Here is a 21,744-nt window from a genome sequence, read left to right as displayed (position 1 = left end):
TATATATTTTCTTATATTGTGCTGCCGTCATAACTAAACAACTTGCAGTTGAATTTTCTTTTCTCTTAGTAATTCCTGTGAATTTTCGTATTCAGTTAACTTATTAAGGAAAAATACATCATCTTGGTGGTAGTCTGCATCAACAACAAAAACATCTACTACCTTTTCAAAATAATACCGCCTGTTTTGTAGAGTATCAACCAGTAACAACGGTGATACTCTGATTAGGCCCAAATTTGAAGGAGAAATAGATAAAGAAAACTCGGTCTTTTCCGCCGGTTGTAATACCTCCAAAAGAAAATCAGCAGATCCAGTATAGCTGTTTGTTAACATTTTAGTATCAAGATGAATATGCAATTTCATAGGATGATCAGAACTATTTGTGACTCTACACAGAAAGGAAAATATTGATCCAATTTTAATTATGTTTTTGGCATCTATCACTTCCAAACAAAGATCTTCGTTTTCAAAAGGCTAAAAAAAGTCTATTAGAAATATATTTTATAATATTAAATAAAATACCTACCAATCGTTGCAATTGACTTGTTTGCAATCTTCCTCTTTCACCCAGACTAGATCGCCAAACAATATCAAGCTTACCCACATTGGTAAATTGACGCAATACTTTGGAGCATCTCGCAATAGTAGATTTTGGCTGTGAATTTATGTATGTACAAGTGCACTTGTTAGTTTTAAACATTTTGTACATACCTTTATGCAATAAAGAAACTGACAGCTATTGTTAGGTTGCAGCATGTGTTTTGAGGTTAACACGGACTCTCCGTTTGAAAGAGTATTTAAGGATGTGACTGTGTAATGTTCCGAGTTATCCAATTCCACCTTTTCTAGGCAAAAAGGTCCAGTCGTAACATTTTGTATTTGAGCTTCTAGGTATATTTCATCCATTTCCGCATTATAAAATTTGGTCTTTACATCAAGCGGTTTAAGTACTTGAAACTTGAACAATTTCCGTAACGATTGGTCAAATCCAGCAGGAGTGGTGTAGTTGACTTCGCAAACCAGTCTAAATGTATATATTTATAAATAAACAGAAGGTATACGCTAGCCGATTAAGGATAGGGAAAAGACCTACAGAAAGTAAGTCGTCTTTCCGACTTTGGCAGACTATGTACTACATACTTGTATGTACTACGTACATAAATGTTTATTAAATTCTTTTTGCATGCCTCCTACCATCTGCTATCTCGCTCACTCTTATAAATTAACGTGCACTCTAGCACCAACTCCGCCCCCTTAGACCGCCTAGTAAAACTCGTTTATAAGAATATTTTGCGTGTTTTTAGTCCGATTTTAGTCAAATTTAGTAGGTCGGTAGAAATGAGTGAGAGTAGCTTGTGGCCAAATTGAATTATTCGATTCGATAGTCAAAAATTGCTTGAGGCAATCGAGTTTTTCCTAAATTATGGAGCGATTACTGTATATACATACTACATAAGTCTACATATCAAATTTGGGGACTCTAGCTCTTTTAGTCTCCGAAATCTTACAATTAGTGTTTATAAGGACGGACAGATGGACATGGCTAGATCGTTTTGGCTGTTGATGCTGATCAAGAGTATATGGGGTCGGAAAATCTTCCTTCTCCCTGTTACATACATTTTGTTGACTTTAATATGGTATAAAGGTATTGTTAACTTTATTTTGTTAGAATTAAAATGATTTATGAATTAGTCAGGCTTCGAGCACAAACTGACCAATATATCAAAGTCGTTGATGTCCTAGTTTGCTAGTTACAACTTGCTTCTGCAATTAGTTTCTGCGCGCTAACTAAACGAGTATACAAACCGAATTTGATGTCTCTAGGTGTTATAATTTTTAGGCAAAAACAGTTTTATGTGATTCCTGGGGGCGTAACCAAAATTCCAATTAACTCTATACATTTACATACTACACGAGCATACATAAAAAATTTGGTGGCTCTAGCTCTTATAGCCTCCGAGATCTGCGTGTTCATACAGACAGACGGACGGATGGACAGACGGACATGGCCAGATCGACTCAACTGTTGATCCTGATCAAGAATAAATATAGGGTCGGAGAAGCTTCCTTCTGCCTGTTACATACATTTTGGCGACTTTAATACACCATTTCACCCTATAGGTGTATGGTATAAAAATCTAAAATATTTTATATTTAATTGTAGCTAAGGAGGTTGAAGAAATACCTTAAGCTAGAAGCTAAGAAATGAAAGAGAAAGACAATGTTTTTTTATCGTATTTAATTACAATTTTTTGTTTTTAACAATACACGAGTCTTTCAATATTTAACCAATTGAAATCAACAATATTTTACTTGACGCGAAATGTAATTTACGTTTTTTTGTTTCTACACGAAAAAAAGTCTTCAAAGTCAGTAGAACTATAAAACATCGTTTAAGTAGAAGTTAAAAAAAAAAAACCAATAACAACACGCGTTTTCCATTTCAGTCTTTATACCATGTACCCATAGAATCAAATGGTATATTAAAGAAACCAAATTCTGTAAAGAGCCTCGTGTAGTAAGTACAGTTATCGCGTTTATTTCAATTTTATTTTTTTCTGCGTTATTTAAAAAAGCGTTTATCTTATCTTTATTCGCTTAGTAAATGCGCAGATTTTGTATGCGTAAAAATTTTGTTACGTCCCCTTTTGCCACGGTAATTTTTTACCCTATGGAAAAAATGTTGAGTACTTAAATTTGATATCAATATTCAGCAACATTTTGCGTACTATAAAATTCAGCAGCAAATAAAATGTTATCCAAATCGGACAAAATATAGCCAACTTATGCATAAAAACGTTTTTCAATAGGGCCGGACTTGGTGGTCATATGCCTGGTTGAGTGAGATACTAAGATATGCTTGTAAGCATGTAATAAGAATTTTTTAATAATACAAACATTATATATTTGTTATTGTCAATTTTAAATATATTGGTTTTATTGGTGCATTGTATACCAACCATAGTGTATTAATAGGAAAAATTAGAAAAAAAAAAACAAACAAAATATATACATATCTATCATCCCCGACGGAACTACCTTTCAGTATTGTTCATCGGGGGAAACTTCACCTACGTCGGCGGTCGAACTCGAGCACAACAGAATTGTAGTTTTAGTAGGTCTCAATTGAGCCACCGACTAGGTGCTATATACATACATATACATATATATATGTACATATATTCTTATAAAAATATGACCCTAAAAGTATGACAATATATAAATATAAATACATACAAAGAAATATAATAATAATATATATACAAAAAAGGAATTATTACATGACAGGGAATTAAACATCAGAAATTAATACCAAAAAAAATAAAAAATTGTTAAAATTGTTTATAAAAATAAAAAAAAGCATTAACCAAGTTATTTAATAATAGTATAAGTAAGTCTGATGATATATTTATTACACCCACAATGGAGGTTCATCGATAGAAAAACCAGTGGACTCCACTGCAAATATCATTAACAAAATCGAATCATCAAATGTTGTTTTTCAGTTAACAATTATATTGCTTTGATAATTGTTATAATATTGTGCGCATATGTATTGTATAAAGCTTATATATTACATAATAAATGTGTAATAAAAAGAGCCTTAAGCTAAGCGAATGATCTTGGCAAGATCTAAAAATACATATGCACACAAGCATGTACATGTTACATACATAGTAACAATATATTTAAAACGTTCAAAATAAAAAAAAAATATATAAGACTTAATCGAATAACCATTTATATAAAAATATGGTAAAACTTGGCAGGTATTTTGAAAAAAAAAGAGAAGCATCCGAGCATAGTCCAGGACTTAATTGAGGTTTTAAGGGCGAGCAAAGCCACTCACCTTAACGCTCAATCAACTTAGTGCAAGTTAGGTTAGCGTACCTTGATATAAAGGGAGAAAGTTTCCCAGTTCAAGAAAGCACTCGTGTACAAATTAGTTTCATTCTCACAGTACCATATGTATGCTGTTTCTCAAACGCAGCAGGCACACTTTTCTACCTAATGGAGCAATATAAAAGGAAAAAAATAATATCAAAGAAGCTAACATCGGCTATGCCGAAGTTTATATACCCATAAAAATGTTTCTTCTAGAGCTATGATATAGTGGTCCGATCCCGATAATTTTCATACTTGATCTGCTCCAGATAATAAAAAGCACAAAAAAAATTTCAGCCCGATAGCTTTTGAGATGGCTGAGTAGAACGCATACTCACGGACGGACAGTCGGACATGGCTCATGCTGATCAAGAATATATATACTTTATGGGGTCGGAAACGTCTCCTTCTGTGCGCTACAAACATCTCACCAATTTTATAATACCCTCTGGCAGGGTATAAAAAAACTCATTTTTTTAGAGAACTTAATACAATAGTAATCTGTTTAATAAACTTAGCCAGTTAGTGTAGCATTTGGATGTAATAGAAACTAGAAAACTTCAAAAATATTTACCTTTCCTTGATCTCCTGATACACTCAGGTGAAACTAACTACAAATACAAGGAAATTAGGTATAGGATATTTAACAACTACAAATTTAAAAGAAGTACCTACATATTACACATATGTCTTTATAGATCTGTTAGCTGAACTTGCTGATATATTCAGCACTAAAAAAGCCGTCAACGCAATGGTTAAAAATTGTAAGCATGGCAAACTAAAAACGATCCTTGAGGTTGGAAACTTCAAAACAATGAATGAAGCCGTCACAAAATACTTACTTACACTGAAATGACTGGAAATCCAAATACAGAGTTGTTTACCCAGAGAGGCCGTGATAATTGTAGAAATAATTACCGCGGTAGAGGAAATGGTCGCGGTTATTATAACAACTACAATAATAATCGCAGTAAAGGCCAGAACAATACCTATAATTACAACAACAGTAATCGAGAAAGTAACAGAGGCAACATTAGAAACAACAATAGCGGAAATAATAACCAATATTTAGGTTACAACTCTAACGATAGGGTAACCCAAAATACTTTGGGAAACTCCCGGACACCTCCAGACACTCAAGATTAGATAACAGAAAATATGCGGTTAACTTGAATCTCAATAATATCGTATCATTCAAAAATGTAGCAACAAATAAAAATTTAACATTTTTGATTGATACTGGTGCAGATATTACAATTATATGTTGATTTTATTGTTATTGGTTGTTCAGAACAACAAATGATTAAGAATTCAACAGATGTTTTCAAACTTTGTAGAAAACACAATCTAAAATTACATCCAGAAAAATGTTAATTTTTTATACACGAGGTGACGTTCTTATGTCACAGGTGCACAGATAAAAGAATCTTATCAGATGACAAGAAAATTGACGTCAATTCATAATTATCCAGTCCCTACGAACGCAGACAGCGCTAGAAAATTCTTTGCATTTTGCAATTACTATAAACGTTGTATAAAAAACTTCGCGGCACATAACAATTTGCCGATTATGTAAAAAGAATGTCCCATGTGAATGGACACCAGAGTGTCAAAAATCATTTAAGTATGTATCTAAAAAAAAAAAACTTGTTCAACCAAGTTCATTACAGTACCCAGATTTTAGCAAAGAATTTTGCACAATTACAGATGCAAGCAACCACGCATGTGGAGCAGTTTTAACTCAAAACTCTAATGGACTATAACTCCCAGTTGCATATGCATCAAGAGCATGTACTAAAGGTGAAAGCAATAAGAGTACTTAACACGCATGCGACTCGAATTAGAAGAATATGATTTTACTGTAGAGTATCTGAGAGGGAAAGATGATTTTATGACAGACGCCCTGTCAAGGATAACAATATCTGACCTCATTGACATGAACAGAAAATTCCTGAAAGTTACTTGCAGGCACCAAAGTGCGCAGAAAATAAACGCCCGCTTATACATAAGTATTTATGCAAAAGCAGACAGCTCCTCTGTCGGCGTCCCTGTCAGCGTAGCTACGCGTTCTTTAGCTGTACAAGAATTATGTATAAGAACATTGAAAAAACTGAAGACACAAGGCAAAGACGTGTCTTGTCTAAAACCTAAATGATAAATAAAGAAAAATTAAATAAAAACTAATCATAGTCTTCCACTATTAATTGAATGGAACTGTTACAATATAAACATTTTTCCAATGACAAACTTTCTGTGTCTAAGCCCGACCGGGGGTAATGCACTGGACTTGGCCATGTTGTGCCAGCCAGCAGCTAGATTTTAGCCGGACGTATAGGGATGTTTATAGTTTCTTTTTCTAAACAAACTGACAAAACAGCTGTCTAAAGAGTGTGACTCTAGAGTTCATTAATTATCGCATTTCAAAGTCTTTCCAGCTACTGAGAAGTTGCCAAGAAGTGTTTAGTTGCCTCATAAACAATCGCCAGCCCTATCCATTACTTACTTTCCCAAAAATGGTTTTCTTTTTAAATTTAAGTATCTTAACAACACCAAATGTACCCCAATCTATCCTTCACGAAAATTCTGATCAGTTCATGCCCAATCACTCGTATATTCCAATGAGCCTACGGCTCCACTTACTGTAGTGCCTTATCGCAAACGATTATTTATCTCTAGGTTTGCTCCAGATACTTCTGAGACGTCTGTTGCAGCTTACATTGGTAATATATGTTCTGCTAAGGTTTAATTCGAAATATCCTCTTTTTAAATTACTGTTCCAAATTAGTATTTCTCAGTTATGGTAGACCCTAATTTTTGCCAGAGGGCTTAGTTGTACACTAGTTTGCGTCCAATAAGCGATCCCGCCCGGTACCTCAACACCTTAATTCTGTATCTCAAGCACAGCTCCTAGTAAAGCCTGTAGATCCTTATTACCCTACCGTTAAAGTTATTATATCCTATAATTCCGTTACTAATTTATTTAATAACATCTCAAATTATTGTGTAGCGAAATCCCAATTTTGTCTCTTAAACTCAAAGCTACAACAATTATATGCGCTGTAAGGTTGAATTCTATAATATTAAACGACGCACAGTTGGGCCTCTGCTCGGATAGCGTTGGGAAATGAGTTTTTTCATGATCGCGTTTGGCAAAAATGATATACACAATCGATAGGGAATACTTCAGAGAATTTGAATTCAAACAATTTTTGGAATCGGTTAAGATTCATGGGTGCTAGAGGTGCCCAATTTCAACAATCGATCTTGGATTTTTTGGTTTTATCTGAAAAGGTGAAATACAACTAACAAGTATCACCTAGTATCAATACCGGACTACATACACTAGGTAAGTGAAATATTTACCTATCAGATGTATTTGGTCCCAATATGCGGAGACCTGCATAAAAAATGCGCTGCAGGTATAAGGAAGAAGAAGAGCGCATGCGTATTTTCCTATAGCTTCTTTCTATTTAAATGATAACATTGCGTAATGCAAATACTACCTGATGACGTATATGCCTTTCTACAATGTTAGATTGAGGATATACAGAGTAGGAAGGGGATTATACAAGCTGAATTCTCTCGGAAGCTAGGACTAAAAGTTGACTGCCCAAATCACGGAGCCGGAAATACTTTAAGGACATTTTTTGAAAATGATGAAATGACGTCTTTAATAACAGGTGTTAGTGAAGAGATCATTAAAAGGTTGGCTGTTATCTTGAATGTTATAAATTGCAAGGAAATGGTATACGGTGAAAAATTTGCCGAATATACGTCAAAAACTGCCCAATATTTGATTGAATTGTATCCGCAAAAAAAAAGTTGCCCCAACGGTATGTAGGATTTTGGCACACGGAAAGGATTTAATAGAATATTAGTGTTTACCAATTGGAGAGTTATCCGAAGAAGCACAGGAATGTAAAAACAAGGACTACAAAAGGTTCAGATTTACTAATACATTAAAAACTTCTCGTGTTTGACAAAATGAAGACCTTTTTAACATGCTGGCAGACTCTTCGGACCCACATTTTGCATCACTGAGACACGTGCGATCACGAAAGGATTTGGAAAATAGCAACTATAGTGCCGAAATGTTGAGTTTATTAGATATTGATGTAAATATTGAAAATTATTTTGAAAAAAATCAGCCATAAATCATCAGCAAACTTTCAAAATTAACCTAAATTGGTCAGATGTTTGTAACGCATAGAAGGAGACATTTATATATATTCTTGATCAGCATGAGAAGCTGAGTCGATATAACCATGTCCGTCTGTCCGTCCGTCCGTCTGTGCAAATCATCTTCACGCCGCCATCTGAAGAGCTATCGAGATGAAACTTGGTAAATGAACTACTTGTATCCCGGAGCAGATAAAGTATGAAAATTGTCAGGATCGGACCACTATATCATATAGCTCTAGAAGAAACATTTTCATGAAAATTGGAGCATCCCCATGAAATTTACTACGATGATAGTATTGGATATAAAAACTCAGGTTCCCAAATTTGAAACTGATCGGATAAATAGAACACAAGTTACAGTCAATATAAATCGGTTCAACCGCTACCGGCAGCGCTGCTTGCTGACTACTACGTCATCATCAAAACAAAAGAGTACATACATACACAAACATACGCAACGCTACATGAACTGAATGTGTATGCGTGCCGCGCGTTGCTTAGGGAAAGATGTAAAAGGAAGAAAAAATTTTAGTAAAAAGAGTAATAATGTTTTGTTAGTGTTAGTGATGAATTAAGTTGCAGGGAAAGAAATTTAAAAAAGTAAAAATATTATTGCCAAGGACTGCAAGGGTATAAAAACTTCGGCCTAGCCGAGGTTACCTTCTTTGATATTTTTCTTCTTGTAATTATGTTAGAAAATCTATTTAAAACATTAAAAAATGTTACATAGTCGTTTAAAACAATGAAAAATTTTATTTGTGATTTAAAAAAAACCGGGTTTCGCCCCATTTTTAAAGGAAAAACATGCTTGGAAATACTTTCTGACTTTGACCTTGAATATTACAGCACCACGAACACCCAGCACTTTTGACAAACATTCATTAAGCTTAAAGTATTATGTATCGAATGCTTTTAAATTTTTTAAATCGCTTTATTGGTTTAGAAGTTATGATTTTTGCAATGTAAAATACCAAAAGGCCCCACTGTGCGACGCTCTAATTTACTACCTTCCACCTTCAAAATTAATTGTGACGCAGCTAATAATGATTCAGATATTGCAGATCTGTTTGCTAAATTCTGTTAGTCGACTTATTCTACTACTGCTTCGGATCCCATATCCGAACCCTTCTCAATCCCACATTTAAGGGGTTACGCCACCCCTGAAAAAAAAAAAAATTTTTTTTTTTTGTTCTAAAAATCCTCTATAGTTTCAAGAATCTTTTACGCCTTACATCATATCGGTACTCGAATCAGTTCCGAAGTTACAGCGTTTAGAAGTGAGCGAGGCCGAGTCGATGATGTCGCGGTACATTTTTTTCTTTTGCGTTTTTCTCGAAACTACTTTTTTTAAATGGGGTGTCAAATATCTCCGAGTCTGCTGGACCGATTTTTACAAATTTTTACCACATATTCTTTACAGTGTTGGGTATCCGCCCACGTAGGATTTTTTGATTTAACTTCCTATTTGGAAGTCATGAATTTTGTTAGCCAAAAATTTTCCCCAAAAAAGAGCGTTTTTTTCGAACAGCCGCCATTTTGGCAAAAAAAAATTTTTTTTAAATCCTACGTGGGCGGCTATTGCTAGCCTTCCTGAACAACAAGATTTTTTTTTTTGATTTTTTAAGTGATGCCTAGCCGAGAAATTTGACACCCCACCTGCAAAAATTTTGAAATCATGGTGGCACTTGACGGCCCATACCTCCGCCATTTTTGTTAGTAAAAAAATTTGTTTTTTCTTATAATATTCTTGAAAGTACCCTCAATCTGTGTATAATAAAAGTTTTTTCCTACATAGTATACTGGCCGCACAGCAAAAATTCTTTTTTCACCAGTTTTTTGCACTTCAGGGCGTAACCCTTTAAGTTCAGTTCGCACCAAACTCTCACAGAGTACGGTCGCGCGCATGCTCAGTTAACGAAATTGTCTAGAAACAAGCGCTAAAGCAAATTACTGAAAACTAACGGCACCTGTTCTAAAAATAGAACTACTGGCAAGAACTAGCAATTTCGCTGTTGCTAAGCAGCAAATATCTAAGCGTAAGAAAGAAAACTCTCTAAACTTGACAAGAAAACTGCCGGCCTTGGACATTGGACCCTCAACATCTAGCCACGCTAACTACTTTGCCCTGTTGGCAGAACCAGTGGAGGAAACCAATTATAACAAATCAGTAACAAACCCAACACTTAATAATGATATTGAAAGCGATACACCAGCATCTGAAAAACCACCCCGATCTTTATCTCTTATGTCAGAGAAATTAATGGGTTGCTTGAATACTTCAAGCCACGTATAGACACCGCTGACTTTACTTATACCTCCCAACGAGACGGGCACATTCGTGTCATGGTAAAAATGAAGCAAGTAAGTCGACTCGTCGACTCGGGTATACCATACACCAGGTGAAACAAATTTTTTTAAATTTCGAAAACCAAATGTACATATGTATATTAAATTGTTTTTACATGTCTTATACTATGTGCTATCTCGCTGACTCTACAAACACACGAGCACTTTAGCGCCGCCACTAGCCAACGGCCAATTCTGGCCTTGTGGACCGCTTAGTAAAATACGTTCATACTCATATTTTGCATGTTTCTAGTCCGATTTTAATAAAATTTGGTAGTTTGATAGAAATAGATAAGAATAATTAGTCTGCCGAATTTGAATGCGATAGTCAAAAAAATTCATCGGTTTTTTCTAAATTATGGAGGCGGAAGTGGGCGTGGCAAAATGTGAAAATATATAAATTCTCCGCGCATACTATGCCAGTATACATACTAAATTTGGTGACTTTAGCTTTGTTAGTTTTTGATAAAATCAGTTTTGTTTAATTTGCGGGGGCGGAAGTGGGCGTGGCAAAATTTTTAAATAGCCAGTTTCTGCGCGTCTATTAAACTAGTCTGCATACCAAATTTGATGTCGGTAGCTGTCATAGTTTTTAAGAAAATCAGTTTTATGTGGATTCCGGGGGCGTGGCAAAAAGTTTAAACAATTAGTTTCTGCGCGCCAACTAAACGAGTATATAAACCAAATTTGATGTCTCTAGCTGTTATACTTTTTAAGAAAAACAGTTTTATGTGATTCCTGGGGGCGTAAGAGGGCGTGGCCGGAATTCCAATTGACTCTATATGTGTACATAATACACGAGTATACATACCAAATTTGGTGACTCTAGCTCTTATAGTCTCCGAGATCTGCGTGTTCATACGGACGGACGGACGGACGGACAGACGGACATGGCTAGATCGACTCGGCTATTCATCCTGATCAAGAATATATATACTTTATAGGGTCGGAGAAGCTTCCTTCTGCCTGTTACATACATTTTGGCGACTTTAATATACCATTTCACCCTATGGGTGTATGGTATAAAAAGTGGAAAACTACAGGGACTTAGTTAAAATACTAAACAAAGATAAACCAGAGGGCCGGGGCTAACTTCCTTGAAACTTTTTTGGTAACTTTTTCCTTGATAGAACGTTTTATCTAAAAAGGCTTATGCTTGCGAAAGAATGGCCCACAATCATAGGAAATAACGAAGATATTGATCAAAGTCACTGTTTTCCAACGATTGCTCCTATGGGAGCTATATGATATAGTCACTCGATCTTTATCAAATTTGGCACAGTCATTAACAGATATTTACAAAAGTCACTGTTTTCGACCGATCGTTCCTATGGGAGGTATATGATATACTCACCCGATCTTGTTTAAATTTGGCATGGTCGTTTATAGGCGTAATAAACTGTATAATATTAAGTTTCACGACAGTAGCAAAGAAAACAACGAAGTTATTGATTAAAGTCACTAGTCGTGACTTTGGCGTTTGTATGGGAGCTATATGATATAGTGGTCCGATCCGGCTGTATCCAAGATATACAACCCCTGCAGTATATTTCAGCTCTGTAGCTCTTACGGTCTAGGAGGAGTTTGCGTTGATCCAGACAGACGGACGGACATGGCTATTTGAACTCATCTCGTCGTGCTGATCAAGAATACATATACTTTGTATGGTCGGAGATGCTTCGTTATGTGCGTTGCAAGGGTATAAAAAGAGTACCATACATTTCAGCTCAAGCAGGAAAGGGCATTTAGGGTTGTAGCCAAAAATAAAGCATGAGCTAGAGTTGCAGGGGCATTTAGTTAGGGGTATTCACAACATTAAAAGCCGTATCACGTAGGAGCCATTGCCAATGTTTTTCATAGACAATATTAAATATTCACCTAGGGACACGAAAAAATATCGATAATTTCTGGTATCGAGTATTTTCGTTATTGATAACGATATTTTATACTCGATAGTTTTTGTTTCGATATTTGTACTTATCGAGTATCTCTTACTCTATCGAGTAAGAACAAATTTCGGGGAACCACGTGAACCACGCCAGTCAATTTGCGACGCCGCTAGTTGAGCTTAAAACAAAAACTAAAATATTATTAAAGCAAATTTATATGATTTATAGTTAAAGTAAGTACATAATAAAGCTATTATTCTGTGCAGTTTATTAAAACTTGTGTCTCTAGAAGAATGCCGCCAAGTCGAAGCAACGTTTGGTCATATTTTACAAAAATATGGAACGATGAGGTGAAGTGTAAGATTTGCTTCAAAACTGTTAAAACATCAGGAAACATCTCAAACATGCATAAGCACTCAAAGAGCCATCCCGATGCGAATATGTAATTATTACCATCAATCTATATTTATATTATTGCCTCATAGTATGTGCACAAAACAAATTATGATGTTTTATATTTTGTTTTAATGCAAATGAATTTGAAAAAAAAAAGCAATTTTTCCATCAACACGTTAAACTGAGCCGGAAACATCTGCACCACTACCACTTGATGCCGAAAATGACAGCGATGTCGAAAATGTACTTGAGCCACCAAAAAAAAAAAAAAAAGACAACTGTCCATATTGCAAACAATAGAACGCAAATGTTCGTATTCACATGGTGGAAAAGATCATGTAAAACTCAGCAAGTGCTTGCTCTACTTTATTTGCGCCGACAAAAGACCGTTTGATATCGTTAAAAGGCATGTATTTAAGAAACTGATGAAGCTAGCCTGCCCATCATTAAAAATTCCACACGTTGATACGCTAAAAGCTGAACTGCATTATTTTTATACAATAATGCATTGTAAAATTCAAAGCACATTTGAAAATGTAGCTCACGTGGCATTAACATGTGATGTTTGGAGCGAGATGATGACTCTTACCAGTTATTTAGGAGTTACTGCTCATTATTTGCATAATGATAGTCTTATGTCCCGTTGCATTAGATGAAAGGCATACTGGCCAATACATAGCTGCAAAATTGAATGAAATTTGTACAAGCATGCACATCAATACCGAAAAAATAACTGCGGTAGCGACAGACAACGGCGCGAACATAATATCAGCTACAACTATTTTTGTTGGGAAAAACAAACACTTGTCTTGCTTTGCCCATACAATTAATCTCATCACTGAATCTGCAATGTCAGTTAATGACTTGAATTTATTAATAAGTAAAGTGCGAGACATTGTAAAATTCTTCAAGAGCAGTGTACTGGCCAGCGATGCATTACGAGAAAAACAAGCTGGCTCTCAACCTCGTAAACTGATTTTGGATGTAAAGACACGCTGGAATTCCGTTTATTATATGCTCCATGGATTTATTGAGCTAACGCCTTTAGTTTATCAAGTTTTAATGTTGAATGCTAAAGCACCGTCCACACTCTCAGCTTTAGAAATTGAAAATATTAAAACATTGATGAGCATTTTGAGTCCATTAGAGTATGTTACCAAAGAGCTGTCGGGTGAACAGTATGTCACCATAAGCAAAATTATACCGCAGATTTGTAATGTACCTGTGGCTGTAGGTGAGGACAACGATGGCATGACAGTGATACATGCCGTAAAAAAAGAAATAATTAAACAAATAGAACGCCGATTCGGACGCATTGAAGAAAACCACTAAATTGCAATTTCTTGTTTACTGGATCCGAGATTCAAAAATATCCATTTTAAAGATAAGTTAGCCTGTGCAAAATCAATTCATTTACTAAGACAATATATAACATCCAGTCCTAGTGTTCAATCGAGTGAAAATTACAGCGATTCTTCCACAGAAACAACATCAGATTTTTGGAGCAGTTGGAAAACACAGAGAAGCGGACCAAAAAATCAAGTTTTGAAATAATCGTTTCATATAATGATGAATGAAATCGGTACTTGTCTGCCGAGATTTCACCACTCTCTATCGACCCATTAAAACAATGGGAAGGCATGAAACTGATATATCCAATACTTTGCAACCTGGCACAGAAGTATTTGGCAATTCCTGCGACATCGGTGCCCTCTGAACGTTTATTCTCTAAAGCTGGGAATACTATTACAAAAATTCGCAACCGACTTTCACCGAAACGACTTGACAAAATGCTTTTTTTAGGAGATTGTACGGAAGAGGAGTGGGATATTTAACATATGAGAACGATGCTTTTCTTTTGATGCTTCTTATGAGTACCAGATCGATACTTTACATTCGATATCGTGTCCCTAGGTACACCTGCCGATAAGGCAAACGATTTACAGAAGTTGTAGAGAAAATAAAAAGAATAAATAAGAAAAAATCCCCCGTATATGACAAAATATGTGGAGGTACAATAAAAAATCTGCCGCATTTACGTGCATTTTTCTGGCGTAGATATGTCGCTCCGCCGGTGATCGTCGTTTCTAACGGCGGAGATATGTCGTTACCCCGCTGGTGACATTCTCTAAAGTATTTGAGCGCATACTTTTAAGAAGAATGTTACCTGTACTGGACGAACTAAACATCATACCTGAACATCAGTTCGGGTTAAGAAGGGGGCACGGCACGATCGATCAATGCCACCGCATTACGAACGCAATTACTAACGCACAAGAATGCAAAATGTACTGCACAGGGGTATTCCTAGATATTAAGCAAGCATTTGACAAAGTCTGGCATGAAGGTCTACTCTACAAAATTAAAAAGTGGCTACCTGCACCAAAGTTTCTAATTCTAAAATCATATTTGAAAAACAGAGCATTTTATGTCCATGAACATGGGGAATCGTCTAGCATAAACACTGCTAATGCCAGTGTTCCCCAAGGGAGCGTTTTAGGCCCAGTTTTGTACACTATTTTCACTGCCGATCTACCTTTCACAAACGGTGTTGAAATAGCAACATATGCTGACTACACCGCAGTCATCGCTACATGCAGTAACATACTTGTACCACTTTTGTACACTATTTTCACTGCCGATCTACCTTTCACAAACGGTGTTGAAATAGCAACATATGCTGACGATACCGCAGTCATCGCTACAAGCAGTAACATACTTGAAGCGTCAAACATAATTGAAGAGGAACTTAGACTTATTGAGGTTTGGGTTAAAAAGTGGATAATAGTGGTGAATGCTCAGAAATCAGTACAGGTCACATTCTCGCTGAGACCTGGAAAGTGTCCCCCCAGTAGCTGAATGGCTCTATCATTCCACATAGCGAATCGGTGAAATATTTGGGAGTTCACTTGGATCGACGACTTACTTGGAAGCAGCATATCAAGGCAAATCAAAAACAGCTAAAAGAAAAGACCAGGAAATGGTACTGGTTACTCAGACCTCGATCTCAGTTAAGCCTTGAAAACAAAATACTGCTATACAAGGCTGTTCTTAAGCCTGTATGGACTTCCGCGCTGCAGCCATGGGGTACAGCCAGCAAATCAAGCATAGAAATACTGCAGAGATATCAGTCCAAGACTCTCAGATCCATAACAGGCGCTTGGCGATTTATGACCAACGCAAATATCCATAAAGATCTATAAATGCCCACCGTCATAGACGAGGTAAAATCTCATACAAGTAGAGTGGCCTCCATATTCACCGGACCTCAGTATTATTGAAAATGCTTGGGGTTGGCTTTCTTGGAAAGTTTATGGATCTGGTAAACAATACGACACAAAGGAGTCGCTAATAGAGGCCATTAAAGCTGCATGGTCGCAAATTTCGCTAAATTACCTAAATAGCCTATACGACTCTTTGCCTAATCTAATGTACGAGGTAATAGTAAATAAAGGCGGGTCCACCCACTATTAAATCGTTATAAATATTGTAAGCTTACTCTAAAAAAATGAAAACTTAATTTTGTCTCTCGCATTTTCATATAATTATACAGTATCACCAGGTGTTCTTATTCAAGTGACCGATAAACATCATTTTTTTATACTTCATTCATAATTATTATACCCTTGCAGAGGGTATTATAAAATTGATCAGATGTTTGTAATGCACAGGAGACGTTTCCGACCCCATAAAGTATATATATTCTTGATCAGCACGAGAGCTGAGTTAATAACTGCGGTAGCGACAGACAACGGCGCGAACATAATATCAGCTACAACTATTTTTGTTGGGAAAAACAAACACTTGTCTTGCTTTGCCCATACAATTAATCTCATCACTGAATCTGCAATGTCAGTTAATGACTTGAATTTATTAATAAGTAAAGTGCGAGACATTGTAAAATTCTTCAAGAGCAGTGTACTGGCCAGCGATGCATTACGAGAAAAACAAGCTGGCTCTCAACCTCGTAAACTGATTTTGGATGTAAAGACACGCTGGAATTCCGTTTATTATATGCTCCATGGATTTATTGAGCTAACGCCTTTAGTTTATCAAGTTTTAATGTTGAATGCTAAAGCACCGTCCACACTCTCAGCTTTAGAAATTGAAAATATTAAAACATTGATGAGCATTTTGAGTCCATTAGAGTATGTTACCAAAGAGCTGTCGGGTGAACAGTATGTCACCATAAGCAAAATTATACCGCAGATTTGTAATGTACCTGTGGCTGTAGGTGAGGACAACGATGGCATGACAGTGATACATGCCGTAAAAAAAGAAATAATTAAACAAATAGAACGCCGATTCGGACGCATTGAAGAAAACCACTAAATTGCAATTTCTTGTTTACTGGATCCGAGATTCAAAAATATCCATTTTAAAGATAAGTTAGCCTGTGCAAAATCAATTCATTTACTAAGACAATATATAACATCCAGTCCTAGTGTTCAATCGAGTGAAAATTACAGCGATTCTTCCACAGAAACAACATCAGATTTTTGGAGCAGTTGGAAAACACAGAGAAGCGGACCAAAAAATCAAGTTTTGAAATAATCGTTTCATATAATGATGAATGAAATCGGTACTTGTCTGCCGAGATTTCACCACTCTCTATCGACCCATTAAAACAATGGGAAGGCATGAAACTGATATATCCAATACTTTGCAACCTGGCACAGAAGTATTTGGCAATTCCTGCGACATCGGTGCCCTCTGAACGTTTATTCTCTAAAGCTGGGAATACTATTACAAAAATTCGCAACCGACTTTCACCGAAACGACTTGACAAAATGCTTTTTTTAGGAGATTGTACGGAAGAGGAGTGGGATATTTAACATATGAGAACGATGCTTTTCTTTTGATGCTTCTTATGAGTACCAGATCGATACTTTACATTCGATATCGTGTCCCTAGGTACACCTGCCGATAAGGCAAACGATTTACAGAAGTTGTAGAGAAAATAAAAAGAATAAATAAGAAAAAATCCCCCGTATATGACAAAATATGTGGAGGTACAATAAAAAATCTGCCGCATTTACGTGCATTTTTCTGGCGTAGATATGTCGCTCCGCCGGTGATCGTCGTTTCTAACGGCGGAGATATGTCGTTACCCCGCTGGTGACATTCTCTAAAGTATTTGAGCGCATACTTTTAAGAAGAATGTTACCTGTACTGGACGAACTAAACATCATACCTGAACATCAGTTCGGGTTAAGAAGGGGGCACGGCACGATCGATCAATGCCACCGCATTACGAACGCAATTACTAACGCACAAGAATGCAAAATGTACTGCACAGGGGTATTCCTAGATATTAAGCAAGCATTTGACAAAGTCTGGCATGAAGGTCTACTCTACAAAATTAAAAAGTGGCTACCTGCACCAAAGTTTCTAATTCTAAAATCATATTTGAAAAACAGAGCATTTTATGTCCATGAACATGGGGAATCGTCTAGCATAAACACTGCTAATGCCAGTGTTCCCCAAGGGAGCGTTTTAGGCCCAGTTTTGTACACTATTTTCACTGCCGATCTACCTTTCACAAACGGTGTTGAAATAGCAACATATGCTGACTACACCGCAGTCATCGCTACATGCAGTAACATACTTGTACCACTTTTGTACACTATTTTCACTGCCGATCTACCTTTCACAAACGGTGTTGAAATAGCAACATATGCTGACGATACCGCAGTCATCGCTACAAGCAGTAACATACTTGAAGCGTCAAACATAATTGAAGAGGAACTTAGACTTATTGAGGTTTGGGTTAAAAAGTGGATAATAGTGGTGAATGCTCAGAAATCAGTACAGGTCACATTCTCGCTGAGACCTGGAAAGTGTCCCCCAGTAGCTGAATGGCTCTATCATTCCACATAGCGAATCGGTGAAATATTTGGGAGTTCACTTGGATCGACGACTTACTTGGAAGCAGCATATCAAGGCAAATCAAAAACAGCTAAAAGAAAAGACCAGGAAATGGTACTGGTTACTCAGACCTCGATCTCAGTTAAGCCTTGAAAACAAAATACTGCTATACAAGGCTGTTCTTAAGCCTGTATGGACTTCCGCGCTGCAGCCATGGGGTACAGCCAGCAAATCAAGCATAGAAATACTGCAGAGATATCAGTCCAAGACTCTCAGATCCATAACAGGCGCTTGGCGATTTATGACCAACGCAAATATCCATAAAGATCTATAAATGCCCACCGTCATAGACGAGGTAAAATCTCATACAAGTAGAGTGGCCTCCATATTCACCGGACCTCAGTATTATTGAAAATGCTTGGGGTTGGCTTTCTTGGAAAGTTTATGGATCTGGTAAACAATACGACACAAAGGAGTCGCTAATAGAGGCCATTAAAGCTGCATGGTCGCAAATTTCGCTAAATTACCTAAATAGCCTATACGACTCTTTGCCTAATCTAATGTACGAGGTAATAGTAAATAAAGGCGGGTCCACCCACTATTAAATCGTTATAAATATTGTAAGCTTACTCTAAAAAAATGAAAACTTAATTTTGTCTCTCGCATTTTCATATAATTATACAGTATCACCAGGTGTTCTTATTCAAGTGACCGATAAACATCATTTTTTTATACTTCATTCATAATTATTATACCCTTGCAGAGGGTATTATAAAATTGATCAGATGTTTGTAATGCACAGGAGACGTTTCCGACCCCATAAAGTATATATATTCTTGATCAGCACGAGAGCTGAGTTGATATAGCCATGTCCGTCTGTCCAGCTCAGCCATCTTAAGAGCTATCGGGCTGAAATTTTTTTTCGTGGGTTTTTATTACCCGGCAAAAATAAAGTATGAAAACCATCAGGATCGGACCACTATATCATATAGCTCTAGAAGAAACATTTTCATAAAAATCGAGTATGCTATGAAATTTACATATGTTATAATATTGGATATAAAACCCCAGATCCCAAAATTTGAATGTGATCGGATAAATATAACACAAGTTACAGTCAATATAATAATCGGCTCTGCTCCCAGCTCTGCCGGCTGCGCTGCTTGCTGCCTACTACGTCTTTCGTCATCAACAGAGTATATGCATACACACACAGACGCAGCGGTACATAAAGTGTATGTGTGCGTTGCTTTGCTTTGGGAATGAGGGAAGAAGAAGAACAAATTGTAAAATAGAGAGTAAAATCCCTAACCATAGAATACATAGATGCGTCAAACTTAAGATTTTTTTGATTACAAACGCTAGCCTGAGCGTGGAACCCCAGAGAACTTCGGCAAAAGCCGAACAGCGTAGAACCCCAGAGAGCGGCCGCAGCGAGAGCGAAAAACGTTCGCTCGCAGCACTGTCGCTACGCATCGAAAATAATTCAGTCTGCCACAGATCGCAGAACGATAAGGGCATGTCTGTCGGTACATGCTCAGGCTTCGTAGTGTGTGTGTGTGAGACGTGAAGTTGTACAACATCGCATTTCAATAGCTCCCTCGAGCAAAATTTATAATTTTCGACAAAATAGGTTATGCCTCTGTGGAAAGAATAACAAGAAATATTGGCGTCAGCTTCATATGAATCCCGGTGGCTGTGCTGATAAAGTGCTCGCTTGGCGATCGGAATGTTCTTGGTTCGATTCCCAACTCATACTCGTAAAAAGGTTTTTTTGTTGTCTAGCGACAGTGCTGCGAGCGAACGTTTTTCGTTCTCGCTGCGGCCGCTGTCTGGGGTTCTACGCTGTTCGGCTATTGCCGAAGTTCTCTGGGGTTCCACGCTCAGGCTAACGTTTGTAATCAAAAAATCTTGGGTTTGACGCATCTATGTATTCTATGGTTAGTGATAAAATTGTTTTGTTTCTATATTGATGAATTGAGTTGCAGAAAACAAATTTTGAACATGTAAAATTATTATTACCAAGGACTGCAAGGGTATATAAACTTCGGCATAGCCGATGCTAGCTTCTTTGATTTTTATTTCTTAATTAAACAAATTTAAAAATTGGCAACTTTATGTACATATGTATGTATGTATTCTCATGGGAAATTATTAAACTTTGGAAATTAAAACCAAGTTTTAACATGCCAGAACGAATAAAAACAAACTAGGCGGTATTTTAAAACTAAATACTTAGTAGACAACGCAAAAAAAGATCCAAACCGATTGAACCTTATTAACATATTTTACGCCCGTTCAAAATTTGCATACCGAGGTTTCCGGATTTCTATGTCCGCTACTGTACGAAAGTAAATTTAAGGTATAAAAATGCAATAAAACTTTTGAACCGTACTAACATATGTGTACCAATTTCTTTAACCTCGTAGCGTATAACATCATCCAATGTTTCATCGGGCGCTAACATAACAGAAGATTTGCAATTTTCATGTATCGGCAAATTAATTCGAGAAGTATTAGACTGTAAGTCAGCCTTTACTGTAACACATTCAACAGAATTCGCAGTACAATTGTGAACGCAAATATAGCTTGAAAAAGTTTCGCCTAGATATATATTCCCGAATGACTGCGGAAGTAATAGAATTTCACCCGCTGTCAGGGGTTTTCCTACAACTTCACTTTTTTTGTCCTTTTTTTGAACACTAGAAAAGGGCCGAAGTTCATCTCCCAGATCACAATTCACGATTGGTCCAGTTGCAACCAAAGCAGGTCTGGTTAGACGCATTACTGTAAACTTTTGATATTAACACTAATGAATTGCAAAATTTTTAAATAATCATACCTTTTAGTGCCAATAAATGAACGTCTGACTCTAAAGAACTCATTTTACAACTTTAATGTGATAAACTAGAGCTGGGTACTCCATCGATGGCACTATCAACAGTATTAACAGTTAAAACCCGATAGATCGATGTCGATAAATGGGACTTGCATTATAAAGGTCCGATTCCCACTGAAGACCATCCACAGTCTCCTTAGGGGATGGTGCATGTCCTTGTCGAAATTTTAACATCCATAAGACATTCCCACCTCAGGCGGTTCGATATTTTGCGTATACTTATTTGTGCCATTCTCAGCAAAAATGTAAACAATGTTTCTTGCCTTAACAAAAAAAAAG

General features: G+C 36.6%; 1 protein-coding gene and 1 pseudogene across 1 annotated transcript; one reads left to right on the top strand and one right to left on the bottom strand.

Annotated features, from left to right (window-relative positions):
• Nucleotides 1-648: 648 nt before the first annotated feature.
• Nucleotides 649-21,508, bottom strand: LOC137586360 (probable trafficking protein particle complex subunit 13 homolog). The gene is made up of 3 exons (XM_068302372.1): nucleotides 21,409-21,508; nucleotides 20,966-21,353; nucleotides 649-1,024 (listed from the first exon to the last, which is right to left on the bottom strand). Exons 1-3 carry the CDS (start codon nucleotides 21,449-21,451, stop codon nucleotides 664-666), a joined length of 792 nt encoding a protein of 263 aa, XP_068158473.1. The 5' UTR covers nucleotides 21,452-21,508; the 3' UTR covers nucleotides 649-663.
• Nucleotides 16,548-17,533, top strand: LOC137586316 (E3 SUMO-protein ligase ZBED1-like; annotated as a pseudogene).
• Nucleotides 21,509-21,744: the final 236 nt, after the last annotated feature.

Source organism: Drosophila tropicalis, unplaced genomic scaffold, assembly GCF_018151085.1.
Source record: "Drosophila tropicalis isolate 14030-0801.00 unplaced genomic scaffold, ASM1815108v1 contig_979, whole genome shotgun sequence".
Taxonomy (NCBI): domain Eukaryota; kingdom Metazoa; phylum Arthropoda; class Insecta; order Diptera; family Drosophilidae; genus Drosophila; species Drosophila tropicalis.
Note: the sequence above shows the minus strand (reverse complement) of the source record. Positions and strands in the feature narration are given on the sequence as shown.